The sequence below is a fragment of the Sinocyclocheilus anshuiensis genome, unplaced genomic scaffold (genome assembly GCF_001515605.1).
Source record: "Sinocyclocheilus anshuiensis isolate Anshui unplaced genomic scaffold, SAMN03320099.WGS_v1.1 scaffold476, whole genome shotgun sequence".
Lineage (NCBI taxonomy): Eukaryota > Metazoa > Chordata > Actinopteri > Cypriniformes > Cyprinidae > Sinocyclocheilus > Sinocyclocheilus anshuiensis.
The window spans coordinates 2,280,872-2,302,072 of NW_015554139.1; the positions used below are offsets into that span (position 1 = coordinate 2,280,872).

Consider the following 21,201-nt stretch of genomic DNA (forward strand, 5'->3'; position numbering starts at 1 on the left):
TTAGATTTTATTGAATTATATTGAGATTTTATTTCATTATTTCCCATTAAATTATATAAATGAAATAATAAAATAAAAGCTCAATATAATTCAATAAAATCTAAACATATATAAACTGCATATTGTTTAAATATTTTATCATTTATTATACATGAACATAAATAAAACATGTAAAACCAAATATAAGTAAATATTAATTGAATAATTGTAAAGCTAAATATTTATTTTACAGATAAATATATAATGAATTACAATTTATTTTAAAAGAAATTACATAAACATTCAGATACATTAAGATTTATGTATTACAAAATGTATTTAATTGTAGAAATGTAAAAGATGTTTATCTTACATTTAGACTTTAAACATTTCACATTACAGCTATATGGATTAATATTACTAAAATATAGATATTAGATTATTTATAAGAATATTTCATAGTTCTTTTAAATTGTAGTTTTGCATTTATATATTCATTTTACATTTATAAATTCAGATCTATATATTCAGGATTTACTTTTTTATACAGATTTACAAAATTATATTTTATTATATATGTATTATGATATATATAAAATAGTTTATTATTTTTGGATTTATGTAATTATGTGTAATTACTTTTACTTATTTAGCCTATATACATATTCAGGATTTATGTATCTATATCTATAAAAATATGTATTAGATTATAATTTAGAGTTATTTACAATTATATTTTAGATTTACATTTATATTCAGATTTACAAATTCAGATCTATATATTCATGATGCATTTTATACAGATTTATAAAATTATATTTATAAATGTATATTTATACATTATAAAAAATGTGTTAAAATATTTATCTTACATTTAAATTTTATGTACTTATATTTACTTCAATTTAAACTTATTACCATGTGATTTTTAAACTTATTAGCATGCCTATTATTAACATATTGGCTGTTTATTAGTACTTATAAAGCATTTATTCTGCATGACCATATACCTGGTCTGCATTCCCAATACCTATAAGCAGCAAATTAAGAGTTTATTGAGGCAAAAGTTGTAGCTGATGGTTTGTCAATAGCGAGAACTGGACCTTAAAATAAAGTGTGAAAAAAAACAAATATATATATATATATAAACAAAACAAAACAAATACTCTTGTAAATTAAAAAGTAATGCGTTACTTTACTAGTTACTTGAACAAAGTAATCTGATTACGTAACTCGCGTTACTTGTAATGAGTTACCCCCAACACTGCTTATACTGTCACATTGACATTATGATTGAGCTATTAATGTGAAGAGAGCAGAGATCCATGTGCATTTATCAACATGAATGAGCATGTGGAAATGGCAGACACCATGTGCTCATGAGCAGGCCTGAATGTGCTGCCGCCCACATAATTGACATGCTCCAGCGTGCTGCAATCTCACTGTCTCACTTGTCAGCTTTCTCTGCCAGCTCAATGGAAACACAAGACGTTTTATACAAACAGACACTTTATACGCACACACCTACAGGCCTCACACTGCTGCACACTCCACTGGCTCTTTTGTAAGAGCGCCTTCGATTTGATGCTGCATTTTGTGGCAGAGAAGAAAAGTGAAGGAGAGAGAAGTGATAAACAGGAAGAGGAGCTTCATTCAGGTACAGCATCACTCCATCTGATAGGACGCCTGTCCTCTCTAAATAAATGCTTTACTCACTCAATGAGATGTTAACACACACACACACACACACACACTCACTGCCATGTCTATGTCTTTTGCTTTGATGTCTCAGTCATTTCCTTTAGATCAGAGCTGTGGGCGTCTTACCTGTACAAATCTGGTGAGGCACTCAGGGTTCAAATGAACACTGAATCATTGAAACCAAATCATTCACAAAACCACTACCACTGACAGTACCATTGTTCACTGATTTTATCAATGGTTCATTTTAAAAAATGTATATACCATTATCTATAAAAAAAAAATCAAATATATTTCAAATAAACATATGCTATCGAGTATATTGAATGGTATATTTTCATGGTACTATATGGTACTTTTTCTAAGGGACAGTCTTAACCATTACACTTGATTTTATTTGACAAAACACCTTAGAAACCAAAGAAACATCTTAGCAACTGCCTAACAACCACACAGAACATTCAGATTTACATAATTGCAGATTTATATATTCAGAATTTACTTTTTAAATAGATTTGTAAAAATTATATATATGTAGATTTTGTGTACTTATTTAGAGGTGTATGTACTGTATATTCAGGATTGATATATTTACATCTATAAATAATATAAATATTATATTTGGATAATTTAAAGTTATTTAAAAGTACATTTTAGATTTTGAATCAATTCAGATCTCTAGATTCAGGGTTTACTTTTAAATTAAATTAAATTAAAATTTTGTCAGAAAAGTATAAATATTAGATTATTTATTAGATAAAGTTATTTAAATGGAAATTTCATATTTTTAAATTCAGATCTATATATTCATGATTTAATTTTTTATATATAGATTTATAAAATGAAATAATATTTCATTATATGTACCATATATTTAAAAAAATATCTTTTTTTTTTTTTACTTATATTTCTATTATGCACATTTTTTGCACATATATTTACATTTTATATATGTATATGGAATAAATGAATAGATTCTTACAAAAACTTTAAAAACCATCTATCCATCGACTGTATTTATTTGCTTGTCGGTCTCCATCTGTAAAACATATGACCTTCAAACTTCATGGTCTTTTAAACTTTGTTTTTTACTTTCAGATGAGGCAAAAAAGCAATGTTTATCTCGGCAAACATTCAATAGTTTCAAAGTGAGATCTGACACAGTACTGTCCTGCAGCAATACGACCATATAAGTTGGCCCAACATATAATATATATTTTTTTCTTTCCACAGCTATAAGAGGATTGTGAAATTGTGGAAGAGGGTGATAGGGAATCAGTAGTGCTTGTTTCAACTGGCTCTCTCATAACACGCACTCAGGTATGCCTGTGACCTTTCTTTCACACTTTCACCTTTGACCCGCTCAAGCCACGGGTACTCAAGCAGATCTCCAGGGCAAGCATTTCTCCAGAACTTCCTTATGTATCGCAGTCTGGCCGAGTGGAATGTACTGACAAAAGAGTTGCAGAGAAGCGGAGCCAAGTGAGTGATCGATCGTCTCAGTGTGTCTGAGTGCCTCTGTAATCAATCTGCAGTGCTGTTTTCCGCTGCTGATGCAGTCAGCGCTCACTTTCACATGCACAGCAAGAGTTTCTCCGACAGATCCGCCATCAAAGCTGCTCTTATTCCAGCTTTGTTGGGTTATTAAAAGTGGATCAGAATGCCGTGGCATGAATACCCTATTCACTGCTGAAAAAACAACACACAGAAATCAGTTACAATCCTTCAGCCTGCGATAGGCTCAAGCTTCAAACACAGTAAGCCAAGAGCAATACGATGCAGACACCATGTTTAGTAAACATTCAAATATGCTGGTAATAAAATGCAGAATAAACTTACACCAATAAATATTATTCATTGAATGTAGGTTGTTTACTGTTGCCAAACAACTTGCAGCATTAATATCCCGCAGAATTCAACTGTTGTGCAGTCACAGGTGTGTTTTGCAGCACCTTTGAATATAGTTCATCCAATCAGATTTTAGAGTCAGTAAAATATGTTTTATATTATAAAACTGTAAATGGTCAATAAACTCACAACTATAACTGCACATTCTATATTAACGAGCCAGGTTGCTAAGTTTCTATCTAAATAATATTGTTCATTAGCCAATCTGAAAGATGTTCATAGTTGACCAGAAACATATAAACTTGGTGTATTATGCAGAATTCAACTTGTGTGCAGTCAAAGGTTGTAGTTGCAGATTTTAGAAACATATCTTTCCATTTTATTAGTCTTATTTTCATCCAAATAGAGAATCCAATTATTAAATCCAGCATATCCTTGTGAAAAAGAGGTGCACTTAATTGTATCGAATGTAAAAGCATATTTAAATAAAATGTAATTGCAGATAAGATCATATTAATGAAATAAAGCTCAAGTGTACTTAAAGAGAGTCCACTTTCATGACTATGTTTCTTAACACACTTAAGGATGCTTTTAAACAGTGCACTTTTTAATTTCAAAATAAAAGTCTTTAAATATAAAATAAATAATATTTAATGAATATTTTCTGAATGCACAAAATTGCACCTTCATCATTATAAATATTAAATGAATAATATATTTAAATAAATGACATACAATTTTTCAACAGAAATTATATTAAAGTATATTTTATTTTACCATAAGTGCTTGCCAGTACATTCAGCATTACAATTTAACCATATTTCAAAGACAAAATAAGTAATTATGAAATTACATATAAAGATGTATTTAAGTCCTACTTAAGTGGTTCAAAAAGACTTTTTAAGTACAGATGAAACTACAGTACAGTTTCATTCAAATGTAATGCGATTAAAGGGTTAGTTCACCCAAAAATTAAAATTATGTCATTAATTACTCACCCTCGTGTTGTTCGAACCAGAAAAGTACCAAGATGATCAACAAAGTAGTCCGTGTGTCATCAGTGGTTCAACTGTAAAGTTACGAAGCTACGAGAATACTTTTTTGCGCAAAAAAACAAAAATAACGGCGTAATAATTAATAATAGTAAGTCATCACGCCGGATCTGGGTCAGCGTCGGCGCCGCCACACGCTCGCGTCATGATACTGTCATTAACGCGCGTCCACAAGTGACGCAGTATAGATGAAAATGTGGAATAAACTAGTTATTTTTGTTTTCTTTGCGCAAAAAAGTATTCTCGTAGCTTCGTAAGTTAACAGTTGAACCACTGATGTCACACGGACTACTTTGTCGATCATCTTGGTACTTTTCTGGAGTAATTAATGACAGAATTTTCATTTTTGGGTGAACAAACCCTTTAAGTGTCCGAGAAGTGCAAACATTACATTCAGTTCAAACTCATGCTCAAGTGTACCAGAAAGCAACATTTCAATACTTCAGATGAATACAGCATAAATGAGCTGCATCATGTGGCTCTGAATGTTTGACAGTTCCACGTCCATCAAAAGAGGGAAATGCACGCACGATGGTACCCAGAGTGAGCAATCGCAAATGACCCCATCATTTATCACGTCATGCCTCATCCCACAGCACAGTTCCTCTCTGCTCACTCTCGACATACTGCAGTCTGTCATCACAAGGTTATAAGAACTCCTCTTTCTTAATCACGTATTAATCCGGTTAGAGTGCACAAACCTGCTGAGTGCATGACTGTAACATCATAAGTCAGAAAGTGACAATCATCCTAAATCAAAGCAGGCCCTTTCCTCCATAAACCTCAAGCAGGAACCAGACGCTGTTCTAAAAACAGATTCTGTGGGACAAGGACTTTTCTCTGGAGGCATACAGCAGGTCTTATTTGAGTGATCCGCACAGTCAAGCCGGTGAAGAACTTACTGTAACCTGTCTGTCTGCCTGGACAGGTTCTATTTGGCACACCAAAAGCAACGACAAAAAAACACAATTGAAGTGTTTATCGCCTCATCCCTGTTGTGAATGTTGCTGTGACACATTAAATCATCTGAAACAGATGGGGTGTGAACTAATTTTACTAGCAGCATTGCAGACAGCAGTAAATGCGTCAACAAACTAACAGGACAACATTTTGCTAGGATTTGTGCAGATGAAAAAGTCTTTGGGAAGTGGCAGAGAAACTTTACACTTCATAATAACTTTCATGTTGTATAAATATCTAGACATTCTTGAATCAAAACGGCAGACGCATTTACTTGAGAAGTATAATTACTTAAAATATTGTCTTGTTTTCTGGAAAATTCATCAAAATGTTGTTTTTGCTTAAAACAAGAAAAATATCCACCGATGGGGTAAGAAAAAAACCTTAATTCAAGGGCAAACAAGATTACTTTTCTTTTTTTATTCTGATAGTTTAAAAAAAAAACAAGACTTAATATCTTAAGTCATTTTGCTTCTCAAGTAAATGTATCTTGATTTAAGAATGTTTAGATATTTGTAATGGAAAACAAGACAAAAATACTAAGTAAGAACATCTTTTTTGACGAAACAAAGTTTGTCACCTAATAAATGTGTTTCATAAGGACCAAAATAAAAGACCAAAATATTATTTTATTTAACAATAATCTTGACTACATAAGATTGAAAGAAAAATAAATAAATAAATATGGTTCAGATCAGGTAGGCGCACAAACAATTGTGCAGTTTCACTATTTTTTTTACGGTGAAACTAATACTGTTTTAATGAAAGCTACAATAAAGTATAACCAAAACAATTAAAGTAAACAACACATGCAGTTCAGGGCATCTGAAAAGGCAGATTCACTTTTCTCTGGAGAACTGCTTGTTTCCATGGATACGGCTGAATTTCCCAGGACAAACTTTCCTGCCAAATCTAAACTCAAGACACACACACACCACGTGCGTAGAGGTTATTAACTTATTATTTTCTTTTCCTAAGCTCTGATTTGGCTTTTGAGAGGATTATTTGGATGGAGCAACTTTGCATTTCTCCACTTTTGAAATGTTGTTCCCGTGTCATGTCTTGACAGCAGGAAAACAATATCTTTTGTGGAGAAAAGTTTTTTTTTTGTTATGAGGTATACAGATGAAGTGGAAGCTCCACAACCTACAGATAAATCTGTTGTGGTGTTTTAAACTTGTTTTCTTTGCTTAGGAGGGGAGGGGGTGGAAAAAAAACACTTCAGCTTGGCAACATTTTCAATAACCTTCATTACTACATTATATAATGCTAAATAAATGATCATGTACGTTCTAATAGAAACGTAATGAAACTTTGATTTGACCTGCAAAGCATTATATAATGCTTGTAATTATAAAGTGTAACCCAGTACAAGTTCTGCTGACTTTTCATAATATCTTTCAAACAATAACATAGCATTATATGATTAAAATCATAATCAAAGTTACTACAAAGTGTCACCCAACTTTCTTTCTCTTACCCACGAGCAAACAGAGGATGTCCAGCCCGACCAGCATCTTTCTGCTGGAGCACTGAACCGTATCCACAGGTTCCGCGGGACTCGGGATGTGTTTCGTGCCGTTCTCCAACGCAGTGTCTCCGGATCCGCCGTGATCCGCCAGCCGCTGCTGGAGCTCCGCGTGACTGTTTACCGAATTCAGCTTCTGCATGATGTCCGTTAAATGCAATACTTATGTTGGCGTCAATAAAGCCAATCTGACAGGTTAGGAATAAAGCTGAGTTGAAGTTTTGAATCGTCTGAATGTTTTACGTTAAAATCCAGTAAGTGTCACAGCAGATACAAGCGCACGTGTAGATGATGAATACTGAAATATACACACAAGTCTTAACTAATAAAGCGAACAGACTTGTACAGGGATCCTGGTCCGCTCTCTCTTAACTTACATGAAAACTCCTTTCCCCAGCACTTATGAAAAGTTTCAGCTGCACTTTGGCCATCATCATCTGGACATGATGGAGAAAAACACATTCCTGAAAACATATGTCAAAAGTGTGTCATCCTCTATGACTTGTACTCTCCATGTCAAACAACTTACTTTCTACAACCCAGAGAAAACTTGAAGCGGATCGTGTTTTGATTTGCGGGCATTAGCGCTATTCCTCCACCCTCTCTAGGGCTGTCTCAAAACCTAGTGAGCTGCCTACCCAGACAGCATTTTGACGTTTAAACTTGCAAGCTGCCTGCTTAGGGAAAAAAATTCGGGTGCGCAATTTGTTGTGGTTCATCTTGCGACCAAAATTGTCTTATGACGCAATTTAGAACAATTAGACATGTGTTGTTATGTTAAATAATTTTTAAACAAGCACTGTTTTTGTCATATGACCAGTGTTGGGGAAAGTTACTTTTAAAAGTAATGCATTACAATATTTCGTTACTCCATACAAAGTAACTAATTACGTTACTTGGTTATTTTTTATGGAAAGTAATGTGTTACGTTACTTTTGCGTTACTTTTTAAATCTGCATTATTTTTATTCATTTTTTAGGAATACTGAATCTGTGTTTTTTTTTTTTGTGAGTGGGATAAATTAATGCATATTCATATTTATTTTAGAACTACTGTAACATCTGATTTCTCTCAACATGGGGACAGGAAGAGCTGTCAATCAGTAAATTGGAAAAAAAAAAGTTACTTGCGTTACTTATTTGAAAAAGTAACTCAGATATTCTCTTGTAAATTAAAAAGTAATGCGTTACTTTACTAGTTACTTGAACAAAGTAATCTGATTACGTAACTCACGTTACTTGTAATGCGTTACCCCCAACACTGCATATGACATTTAAAACTTTGATAAACTTGTATGTTGTCAATGTTATCAAGCAGCCGTCTTGGTCTGACTGCCTCCTCAGGTGACCGCCATGTTGTTCGTTGATTCTTGTTTTATGACGAAGTGAACGAAATATCGCGGGAAAATGTGATGACGCGTTGCAATGGTCATCCTGCAAAGTTTTTATTTTTTTTTTAATGTACATTTATAAAACTATACTTCCTGTACCTTTGCATCAAATTACAACTAGTTTACGCTGCAGTGAGGGTGTTTCTAACACAGCGGCTGTGGGAGTGCGGAAATTTGACAGTGTTTTCTCTTCTGACCACGTTACTATTTTTTTTTCCCTCTTTTTGGAAAAAAGTAATGGAAACACTATCGTGGAATTTTTCTTTTGCTATCTGAGCAAATGGGAACGCAAAAAAATATATTTGGTGTAGTCTCCCATTCACTGCTACAGAAGTTTACCCAACTATGGTGACTTCTGGACATGTGAAAAGGGTCCATCGTCAGTAGTATAGCTATGTATGAAGCACAGCTCACACAGAAGTCACCTTCATAACAAGCAGCTTTCTTTTGGACAACACGGCGAATCCACGTAATAAATATGAACCTGGTAGCACACGTACATCACGGAGACGTCTATTTGACGTCTGCATTTACATCTGCAAGAGATATTTTTTAGAGTGTTTGCTCATCTGCAAAACGTCTATAAGATGTTTTCCAGCAGATGTCAAATAGACGTTTAGAAGATGTCTTTAAGATGTTTATGATTTAGAATGTATGTAAAATGGACATCTTAGAGATCAGATCAGATGTTTGTTCACAGCAGATGCATCTAGATAAAGCGAGCTTTAACAGACATATCGCAGACGAACATTTGCTGGGCAGTTGCGAAAGCTGAGTGGGGATTTTTTTTTTTTGTCCTCATGCAAAATTCCCAATCAATTCCTTTAATTATAACTTAACTCTTGTTGTTACTAAATCTTTGAGCCCCCATATGTTTGTATTCTATTAATCAAAAGGCTTGGGCGTTGTTTAGCAGTTGAATCACATAAACTGATTTCTAGCGCATTGTAGAAATGCCATCTAGCTAGGCAGCCCACTAGCAATTTAGGCACAGTCTTTCTCATTCTTCCTCTCTTCCTGCTCCTTTCTCATGAAACCGGCAAATGCTGTCTCTCCCTGTCTTTCAACTCCAACTAATTCTGAAGCACTGATCAGCTGATCTTTTTTCCCCTTTTCATTAAATGGAGGCCTTGAAGAAAACCTGTCAGACCTTATCCTTTACACTCCTTTCACAGTGACCATCGATTACAATAATATAGGTTAATATTTCATGTAAAAAAAAAGTCACATCGCACACATAAAGTAACCTACTTGAGTTTTGGGCCTCTCTGTAGGGGCTTCTTGACATTTGTGTGAGGTTTTCAATTATCTGCAGGTCTGGTGAACTATGGAGAATTGGGAAATATTGCCATCTGGTGAGTGTTTTAACAATGGCATTTTCCATCCGATTCAACAGAGTCTGTGCAATTCTCAAGCCCCAATCACACCAACAGTGAATAAATGCTGAAGATCTGTGATGTCCACAGCCATCTTGAGGTCTTTTCTCAATGAGTGAGTTACTCACTTGCAGACTGAGGGAATGTTATTTCCTGTGTTTTTACGGTTGTATATTTAAGTGTTTAATATTAATATTAATATTACTTCATCTTAATTGTTCATTGATTTATCAATGAACTGTGGGCTATTGAATAGCAGAACATCTGAATATAATAGATAGTCTGCTAATTATAATAAAGAACTGGAGCAAAAGAAAGAGCTGAAATAAAATTATTTTTGTAGAATGAAATCTTTTAAGACATTATAACATTTGAAATTAGTCAGTTACGCTAATTAAAATGTAAAATTAAAATAAATAAATATTTTTATTTCATTTTATTTATTAAAGTATAGTGTTTATTCTACTAGGGTACTGTTTTTAACTGTACCTGACATGAACATTTTAATAAATATTTTTTTTTATTTTATAGACAAATAAAAGAAATATCACATGGAAAAAAATCCATGTTTTTACTTTAGTTTTTGTGTGGTAATGTAAAAATCAAAAAGTGTTCCAACTGTACACGGTCTATACTATCACCAACTGTGCTTAGACAAAGTGTCTTTGCTTAATATCCAAACCAAACGGAAAGAAGTGCTGTTTTCTCCCACAAAATTATCAACTTTGTGGTGTGGATCAACTGACGTTTTTATGGAGCTCATCTAGACAGTCACTTCCATTCCAGTGATGTCTGTTTCTGTGAACCCTCATTGCACATCCAGAACATCACATGATGTGTGGAAACATTTTAAGACCTATAGGTGGAGACAAACAACTATTTGTTTGAGAATCAAAATGAGATGTATTAGCATGCTTGCACACACAATGAGTTTGTCTTGGTGTCAGAAGTTTCCAGTACACAGAAAAATGATATGTCTTATTAACATTATGTTTGTTAAATAATCTGAATTGATTACTTTTGGATGGACATTAATTCTGAGTCTACACACAATTTGGGTGATTCTATTGTGTTCAGTTATGAACTGAATTCAGGCAATCAAATGAGTTTTCCACACTTTTCTATTATTGTAGTTTCAAATCTTTTAGAAAATGCACATAAAACATAGTCTCTTTACATGTCAGACTATTCCTGTCCAAGTGGACTGTTGTTGGCCAGTATCCAGTAGGATGTATCCAAAATGTAGACAAGACTATATGTTGTCGATCTCACTCTCAAAACAACAACAAAAAAAGGTCTGGTTACAATGGATTACTTTTGCTGTATTTACCGATGTGTGTGTGTGTGTGTGGGTGTGTGTGTGTGTGTGAACGTGAAAAGTATACATAAAGGGATATTTTGACAAGGGAATATCTGATACTTCTTAAAAGATTAAATCCCAGAGGCCAATGAAGTGAATGGATGGGTGTTTCTCTTTGTTGTCAGCCGTTTTAAAATTACAGCATGCAAATCCATCCTGAGCTGGATTAATGTCACACTTTGACATCGTACAGTGTCTCACCTTCAAAATCCCCCATGGGCTTTATTTCACTTAATACACAGCATCTTTAGAGGTTCCACTGAATGCCTTTCAAAGTAGTGATACACCTGCACACTCTTAAAAATTATGGTTCTTAATTGGCATATTTGATTCCATGTAGAATCTTTAACATCCATGGAACTTTTCCACTCCACAAAATGTTCTTTATAGTGAAAGAAGGTTCTTAAGATTATTAAAATATTCTAGAAAAAAAACGGCTCTTTAAATAACTATTCACTCAAGGGTTCTTTGAGGAACCTAAAATGGTCCTCATATTCCATATGGCATCTCTACACTTTTTGGACCTTTGCAGTTTAGTTCATAAGCGTATTAGTTTTAATGTCAACATGGTCAGTTGGTATAGGACGGAAATTGAGTAGGAGAGAGAAACGTCAGTTATAGACACATGCGACCATGTTCACCATTATAACTTTCCCATCACGTCCCCACACATCTCAGGTGTTTTTTGTTTTTTTTGAAGCTCTGAACTTCCTCTGGTGAGGCAAAGGATCCACCCACAAGAGTGACCAGTCACCAACCTCACTCGCCCCAGATAGATGACCTAATCTTTCAAATGTGCCTCTGTGTCTCTTTCGGTTCCTCTCAATCAAACACATCTGAACAGCGAGGTTCCTCTTTTGATTTTCTTCTTCACTGATTTATTATCTCACCCAGGGCCTTAAAAGCTGGGAAAATCTCTTGTGGCTATGGAGAGTGTTGATATCTCATCATTTCTCACTTTGTGGTTTATTGGTTTTTTTATTTTTCTGCAGGTGTCATGAAACACTTTATCTGGCTGATGACAAATAGCAAGAGTCATTCATACAGAGCGTGTGTGGCATTAAACTTTCACAGGTAGACCACAGACTGGAGCTCACAGTTTGTACACGACATGACAGTCAACATATACAACACACACACACACACACACACACACAGGTTTGTTTTTATGGTTTATGGGGACTCTCCATAGGCGTAATGGTTTTTATACTGTACAAACCGTATTTTCTATTGCCCTACACCAACCCTACCCCTAAACCTACCCCTCACAGGAAACTTTCTGCATTTTTAGATTTTCAAAAAGACTAATTCTGAATTATTTATAAGCCTTTTGAATTATGGGGACACTGAAAATGACCTCATAAATCACCTTCTCGTTGTAATACCTATGTCATACCCATGTTATTATACAAATTTGTGTCCTCATAAACCACATAAACATGCACACGTTTACTTAGCTATCTAAATGGGGACTTTCCATAGGCGTAATGGTTTTTATACTGTACAAACTGTATTTTCTATCACCCTACACCTAAACCTACCCCTTACAGAAAACTTTCTGCATTTTTACAATTTAAAAAAAAACTTTGTTTACTTTATTTTTATACCAGTTTTACAAATGAGGACGTCCCCAAACGGAGGTTTTTGGAGATTTTGTCAGGTTTAGCTCACTTTTGGGTACAAATTTGTCCCCAAAATATGGTTAAGTAGGTACACACACACACACACACACACACACACACACTTCATTTTCTGCTACTGAATTGTATATTTGCATGTTTATTTCAGATATTTTGGTCTGTTTGCTTGATTATTCATGATTACTTGATATAATTTGCAAAGATTCTTCCAAATAAAATTATTTCTAGGGAAGCTAATGATTCTTTGTTAGTAATCGTTTGCCATTTATTTTCATATTAAGGCTGTTGATTCTTGGTCACACAAGGGAAAACTACAATTGGGTCACATCATTGGATGTGTAATTGCATATAGGTTACATGAGCATTTTTTATTTTATTTTTATTATTATTATTACATTTTTTAATAAGATACTATTTGTGAAAGTCTTGAGACACAAAATCAATAGCCAATAGTGCAAGTGTGGATAGCTTTGTACATGACCATATTAGAGTGGATATCCACAAATCTGTCAAGAATATATCTAGCTCATTTTACATCTAAAAAATAGCAATAAATGAGTTTAAGAAAAAAATTAACTGTATTTATTTATTTATTTTATTTTATTTGAACCACTAACATTTGTTATGATTTTCTCCCTCAATGCAATGCAAAAAATATTTTTCTCATTACCCTATTTGATTATTGATTTATCCTGATTTTATATTCTTACTGTAACACAGTAAAAATAGATTCATATTATAGATTTTATATTAAATTAAATTAAAGAATTACAAAAAAAAACTCAGGTGCAACACCCGGATGCTTTACAATATATAGTTTTACCTAGATGATTTACAGTATATATATTCACATACACTACCGTTCAAAAGTTTGGTGTCAGAGAGAATTTTCTTTTCATAATTGTTAAGAATTAAAAAAAATATTTTTCAACATATTAAATTGATAAAAAGCGACAGTAAATACATTTATAATGGCATATAAATGCTTTCTCTCTCTCTCTCTCTCTCTCTCTCTCTCTCTCTCTCTCTCTATTTATAATGTATCATGGTATCCGGAAAAATATTAAACAGCACAACTGTTCAAAACTGAAATTAATAAGAAATGTTTTGTGAGCAGCAAATCAGCATACTAGAATTCTCTCTCTCTCTCTCTCTCTCTCTCTCTATTTATCAAATAATTCTCAAAAAAAATGTATCATGGTATCCGGAAAAATATTAAACAGCACAACTGTTCAAAACTGAAATTAATAAGAAATGTTTTGTGAGCAGCAAATCAGCATACTAGAATGGTTTCTGAAGGATCATGTGACACTGAAGACTGTAGTAATGATGCTGAAAATTCAGCTTTGCACCACAGTAATAAATTACATTTAGAAATATATTCAAACAGAAAGCAGTTATTTTAAATGTAATAATATTTCACACTATTACTATTTTTACTGTATTTTTGATCAAATAAATGCAGCTTTGGTGAGTATAAGTGACTTCTGTCAAAAAACATTTTAAAAAATCTCAATGGTATTGCATATCATTTCTTTAATTTCTTTTTTATTTATTTATTTATGTATTGTTTTTTATTGTTTAATATAATAATTTATAATAAAATAAATTGTATGTTTCATCCATTCACATTTTCTACAATGTCTTTTTAACTGTATATGAATATCTAAGTTAACTGTTTATTCTTTATACAGACACTCCGAGGGATAAGCATCCTGTTTTTGTTATCACATGTCAGAACATGTTTAATCAGAATAACAACATATGCAAAAAATAAACATGGCACATTCAATTTAGTACTGGTCTAAAGCAGTGTGGTAAATGTGGTGGCTACCACAATACATGACTCCTTCCTTACGTTCTGAACATGTCAGAACAAGCTCACTTTGGCCACTGAACAAGTCACGGAAAGAAAAAAATGAAACTTGCACCTGTACACGACAGCACAGTATATGCTTTAATACAGGTCACATGTGGTCTACAGAATGTGATGGTTTTGTAGTGTAAAAACTCCCAGCAGTCTATTAAAGGGACTGTGACACCTGCTTCCCTCCAGTTGACAACAAGTAGGAGGGCCTGTCCCTGCCCAGATGAGAGGTTTTTCATCTTGCACATCACCCATGCTCTAGGGGAAAGTACACTACAGCGCTCCTTTTGGACATATGCTGAGAAACTCTAAACAGGAACACAGACACTCACTTACACAAACACCACGCCATCGTACAGGAAGCTTGACACATTCTGAGGTTTGTCTACGGGCCAACCAGAAGACGAGAGGTGGAGGCCACGCTCATTCTACATCATCAATCCCAGGCTTCGTAAACTCACCAGTGTTTTCGGTTCAGTTTGCTCACTCGTCTCTCACACTTGACCTGCACTGAGGCTGTCGGGCATCATGTCTCTATCTGCCGAGTACTGCAGTGATAAAACGGGTGACTGGGGGGGAGGTGGTGGTGGTGGTGCTTTGGCCCATCAGAGGAGACTGATCCGGGGATTGCTTGTTTGGGCCACCCTGCTCACTCTAGGCTTGGGAACATTAATAACTCTCCACTTCATCCACAGAGAATCGCCAGCTCCTAGTGAACCGCAGGTATGGTTGAGATCTGTAATCTACACTCTTAAAAATAAAGGTTCTTTACTGGCATTGATGGCTCCATGAGGAACTTTTAACATCCGTGGAACCTTTCCATTGGGAAAAGAAAAAAATGATTCTCTGAATCGTTTGTTTGAGGAACCCAAAATGGTTCTTCTATGGCATCGCTGTGAAAACCCACTTTTGGAATCTTTATTGTGCGAAACCATTAGTCTAGGCTGCAGCTCTGTGAACTTCATGTACAGTAACAATTTAATTCAAATGAAGAGAAATTCAGGCAAGTGTGTCCAAACTGGTATTGTATTGTGTGAACTGGTTACATTGTTTCGGGTTCTGTTGTGTATTGCGTATCTGTATATTGGAGGGATAGAGTCAGACCACAGCGGCAGCTGACTCAAGACCGCAGATGAGGGGAACGCAGATATGTGTAATCACAGCACACTTATATTTACAGACAAGACAGACTGAAATATATAAGCTCAAATAACTATATCATTCAAATATCATTTATTTACAGATGCCATTTTGCACCCTACTGTAAATAACGACATATACTATTTGAATTTTAGTAACTACACTCTAAAAAAATACACGTTCCAATAGGGGGTTTTGCAGTGATTCGATTGAGGAACAGTTTTGGGTTCCTCAAGGAACCTTTAAGTGAACAGCTCCTTAAAGAACCATTTTTCTTAAGTGTAAAAGTGTATATAAAAAGATCCGTACTCTTACAATAAGTAACCGTGCAATGACCACACAATACAGTGAGTCATTTGTATACAGTAAGGAAACAGCACATTTGGTGCCAATGTGGAAACTTGGTATCAATATTGCAGATATCACTATCAATCATCACCTCTCTTTCCAGCACAGTGGAGCGATCTGACTTTGCAGAAGATGCTTTTGTTTATCTGAACAGTGTCGCGTAATTAGCCATGATAGCATGCCAGTTGGAAGGTCGAATCTATTGTTACCACATGAACATGACAAAACAAGTCCAGCTTGTGAATTGAACAATTCAGCACAATAGAAAATAAGAAATGAAACTCTCTATTGATTCAGCATCTGATGCAATTCCACTTTACCATCTATTTTGAGTCACAGTTTTGTCATGAAACTGCTATTGTAGTTGTGCTCAGTCAAAAAAAACATAAATTATATTTTTGGGCAACTTTCAGAAGATCAGAATGTGACTTTTTTAGAAAGGTTAAATGGTGGTTTAATTCCAAAGTAACACCTATAAGATATGAGAACCTGATTCAGATGTTTGAAAACGAAATTGGTTTAGGTCTGAAACTATACTTTCTTTTTTCCACACACACGAAAAAAAGTAGATGTAGACGTATTGGACTGGTAAAGACAAACCAGAAACCGCAGAACAGCAGAAGAAGACATCATGACATCATTCCACTGTGGGGAAATGCCACTCCACCACCCCTCCTTTTCCCTGATAATGTTTTTCGTTCTGTTTGTCTGACATCAGAAGCACTGTATATTGCACTATTGTACCTTTTACATACATTTGAAAAAAAAATGTTTGGGAAAAAAAATGAACTAAAGGGGATAGATCAATTGGACTGGAATGAACTGGACAACTCTTGGCAGTGCTCTAGTGACCACCCAGAGTAACCTAGCAACCACCCTGAACACCTTAAAACTTCATAGTGTTTGCAATTAAACCACCTTAGCAACATCTAACTACTGTATCGATTTATCTATGAAATCTTAAATGCTGTACAAATGCTTAATGCTCTCAGTTTTTACAACTTTACAACCTTCAAAGCCCTTATGGACCTTCCTTTCTTAGTTTTGTTTACTATATTTGTACTATATTTTACTTTAGACAATGTGAGAAAGATTAAAGGTCTTGACATTATCTAATTCTTTCTGCTCCCAACAGAATCCGAGATACGTCAACAAAGCTGAAAACAAAGAAACTCCTCTAATGGTATTTTCACCATACTGTAAGTCAGCATTTTAAACCTTTTAGACTTTAAAGAGTTCATCTTATGTGTCTTCAGTTCGTAAAGTAGCCACAAAAACTATTTGGACACTTAAGTCCAAATAGTTTAAAATGTATCGATGTATTTTTTTTTTTCATTATACCGCAAAATATAAGAAATATAGCACAATATAGTACAGAAATACGCCACAGTTTGTTTGATTTAAATGTATAATACCTTTCAAAAGTTTAGGGTCAGTACGATTTTTTTATGTTCTTAGAAAGAAGCCTCTTACGCTTACCAAGGCTGCATTTGTAATATGTTTTCAAATATAATTTATTCCTGTGATGCAAAGCTGAATTCTCAGCATCATTACTCCAGTCTTCAGTGTCACATGATCCTTCAGAAATCATTCTAATATGCGTCGTGCTGCTTAATATTTTGTAGAAACTGTGCTACATTTTTTGTTTTGAGATTTCTTTGATGAATAGAACATTCGGAAGAACAGCATTTATTTGATATATTTTTAGCATGACTTTTCTGTCTTTCTGTTCACAGGGAAAGACACAGACAAGGTGAAGTTACTCCAGTGGATAACAGTGCGTCCTGTTTTCATTGAGGTAGAGGTAAAGGGAAAGGAAAAGTTGATGGTGAAAGAGGATGGCCAATATTTCCTGTACCTGCAGGTTACCCTTCACCCTCAGGAGAAAGCGAACCATACAATCACTCTGCAATCAGAACAACGAGAAGTGATTTTAAAAGGTATAATCAATGGATCAAAAGGCTCAACTATCTTCATGGCTAATGGCATTCCCCTGGATAGCAGCGATACTCTAATTGTGACCTGCCATCCGGAAGCCAAAATCCAGGCCTTTCACACAGAAACCTTCCTGGGTGTGATCAAGCTTAGTTCAACCTGAATCTAGATCAAAGACTGAAATGAATTTGTGACAGTATTGAATGTGGACTCACTCCGCACTGCTCTGCTGGGTTTTGAAGTACACTGAAGGCAGTGTGCGACATGTTAGGTTTTTTTATTTATTTCTTAAAGTGACATCTCCAAAGCTCTCTGCCTTTATTGCACTATATCTAACCTTTTCCCCACTCAATGGATGAAGTGTCACTGAATGTCCATGTGTGGCCGAATCCTGATTGTTACCAATGTACAATTGGCACCCTATTGACGCACTTTATATATATACATGTATGTATATGTATTTGTGTGAAACTGACCCTTTGCTAAGGCCCTGAACTGCTCCAAATGTTTCTAAAACACTCTCACTTTGGTATTGTGAGTTCCTTAGTCCACACTACAACACCTGAGTCAATAGAAAATTAAATGAGATTAAGTCAGTAACATTCATTTAGCATTCATTTAGGTCTCCATATTGATGCTAAACACGTTTGTTTGAGAATTATGATCAACACATCATTTCTGCAGCATGAATGTGATTTATTTAACGAGAAAGGGCAATAAATACCGCTTGTTTTCTCTTTTGGTATCTTGTGTCACTATTTTAAGCTCCTCAACAACAATATATCTGGATAATTTCTGTATTTTTTTTTTCCTTTTAAAACTAGTCAAACACACAAAACCACCATAAACATAGAAAATAGCAAGAGTTGGTCTCAAATGGCAGATCAGTGACAGCTGTTAGTTGCAGCGAAGGTGGGGACTTAGTAAAGGGTCACGTGCACACAAAAGAGAGTATCAGAATACCTCCCTTCAACAAAGCAAAAAAACTAAGCCTGAATTCAGACTTGCATACTACAAGTACTACAATTGGCAGTTCAACCAAAAATGAATATTCTTTCATTATTTACTCACCCTCAAGTTGTTCCAAACCTCTATGAGTTTGTATTTTCTGTTGAACATAAAATATATTTTGAGGAATGTGGGTTGCTCGTCCCCATTGACTTCATAGTGTTTTCTTCCATACTAATTGTTTGGTTACCCACATTCTTAAAAAAAATATCTTCTGTTGTGTTCAAGAGATCATACAGGTTTGGAACAACTTGAGGATTAGTAAGTGACGACAACATTTCCATATTTGGATGAACTATCCCTTTAATGTGGCAGAGTATGCTACTATGCTATTTCCAAGTTTTCGCCAACAAAGATGTCATTGGTCAGGTGGTATATTAAGAGTAGCAAGCCACTGAAAGTGTATTTATAATTGTTAATATCACGTGTATATGTGTGTTCTTTATTTCTTATTTTGTCATATTTATCTGTATTTATGGCTGTTGATTATGAGTCAGCAAAAATGTTTTTAGAGTACTTAAATGTCTTTGAAAGTCATTGGTTTAGACTAGAGAACAAATATCAAACCGAGTCTTCAAACAAAAGACCTGTTCAAGCAAAACATTTCACAAAAACAACTTATGATAGTACTTATAATAACATATAACAATAATAGTATGCTGTTTTAGAACATACATACAATTCAAAATGAAGACTTTGAGAATGAAGAAAAAATGACACTTTATGACAGTCAGATGTTACTGGATCATGCTAATGTAATGAACAACACTTGTAGATACTCCGACCCTTGTGTGAAGAGCTGACTTCAAACATCCACTAAAACGATCATGACACCAGCTGGTTAAAAGTCATTTCACAAATTGCTCAGAAAAGTGAAAGTAGTTCTGAGAAAATCTCTAGCTTCCTTTGTTTGCAGATGCCACTGGTTTGAAAGATTATTTAATGTAGAGGGTTAAGGACCTACATCTAAGATTCTCAGCCAACCCCACGATCTGATATAAAAAGCTATATGTTCTATCGATAGCATGCAACAACACAATTTCAACTAAAATTATTTCATCATAAGATGCTTATGAGGTCATTAGTTGGACATTTGTGGACAATCAAATAATGATCAATGTCATGAAAATTACTAAAAGAACATTCCATGTATATCCTATATAAATATCTTCTCCACAGACCTCTATCTGGAAATCAGGATCTAATGACATTGTACTGACCCCAGTCACTTTTTGGGATGACTAAATATGGATGAATTGATGTTTTGTTATATTATTGTCCTAAGATCTCCTTTCAAATAAAGTTACTCCTTTTTTTGTAGGTCTGACTGTATGATATAGGTATATCTGACAAAAAGCATATACAGTGTAAGGCAGTTGTTGGAATAAACAATGTACTGACCCTTTCTGCCAATGTCATGTGCATTTCTTTGCCTTGTTTTAATTGTTTTTGTAGTGACTCATTTATACTGGTGGTAGACTGCCTGATATGCTTACAAGAACGATAATGATAAGACTTTCCATCGAGGTGGGAGTGAGGGGGCAGAAACACAACTTCACAGCAGTGACTCATTTCCATTAATCAATCAGCAAACATCTTTAGTTAGCTGTGGGTTTCAACATTGACATTTGTTCAATAATCATCTCAAGTTTTAATCTAATTTAATCTTAACCTGGCACTAAACTGAACCATATTTGGTTACCTCTGAGCCTTGTGTTAAGGTCTTGTGATGCATCACAACTATAGTGTCATCCTTCTGTGTTACTGTGACATCATGTTTTGATGACTCAATAGCGGGACCCTCTTTTTGAAAAGAAAGTGAAAGGGTGCGTCAACCATAACGTCACTCGGCACATCTCATCTGCTGCTTTCGAGGAGCCCCTTATGAGTTAATCAGGACCTACGCCTTTTCACACACTCATCACCTCACATTTCTCCACAGTTTACAAGGCCTGAATATGAACGCCACTGAAATTGTCTCATCAAAACCTCTTTAGTGATGGGTAAGGATGCTTTGTGTTTAATTTCAGCTGATTTTCTCTGATTCTAACAGAAAAAGGTGGAGAACA

General features: G+C 34.6%; 1 protein-coding gene across 1 annotated transcript in view; it reads right to left on the reverse strand.

Annotated features, from left to right (window-relative positions):
- LOC107670514 (phospholipid phosphatase 3-like) overlaps window positions 1-7,659 on the reverse strand; it is a 55,185-nt gene extending 47,526 nt beyond the window's left edge. The window contains exon 1 of the mRNA XM_016463148.1: window positions 7,021-7,659. Coding sequence (XP_016318634.1) covers window positions 7,021-7,210 — 190 coding nt within the window. The 5' untranslated portion in view covers window positions 7,211-7,659. The remainder of the gene's footprint in view (window positions 1-7,020) is intronic.
- Window positions 7,660-21,201: the final 13,542 nt, after the last annotated feature.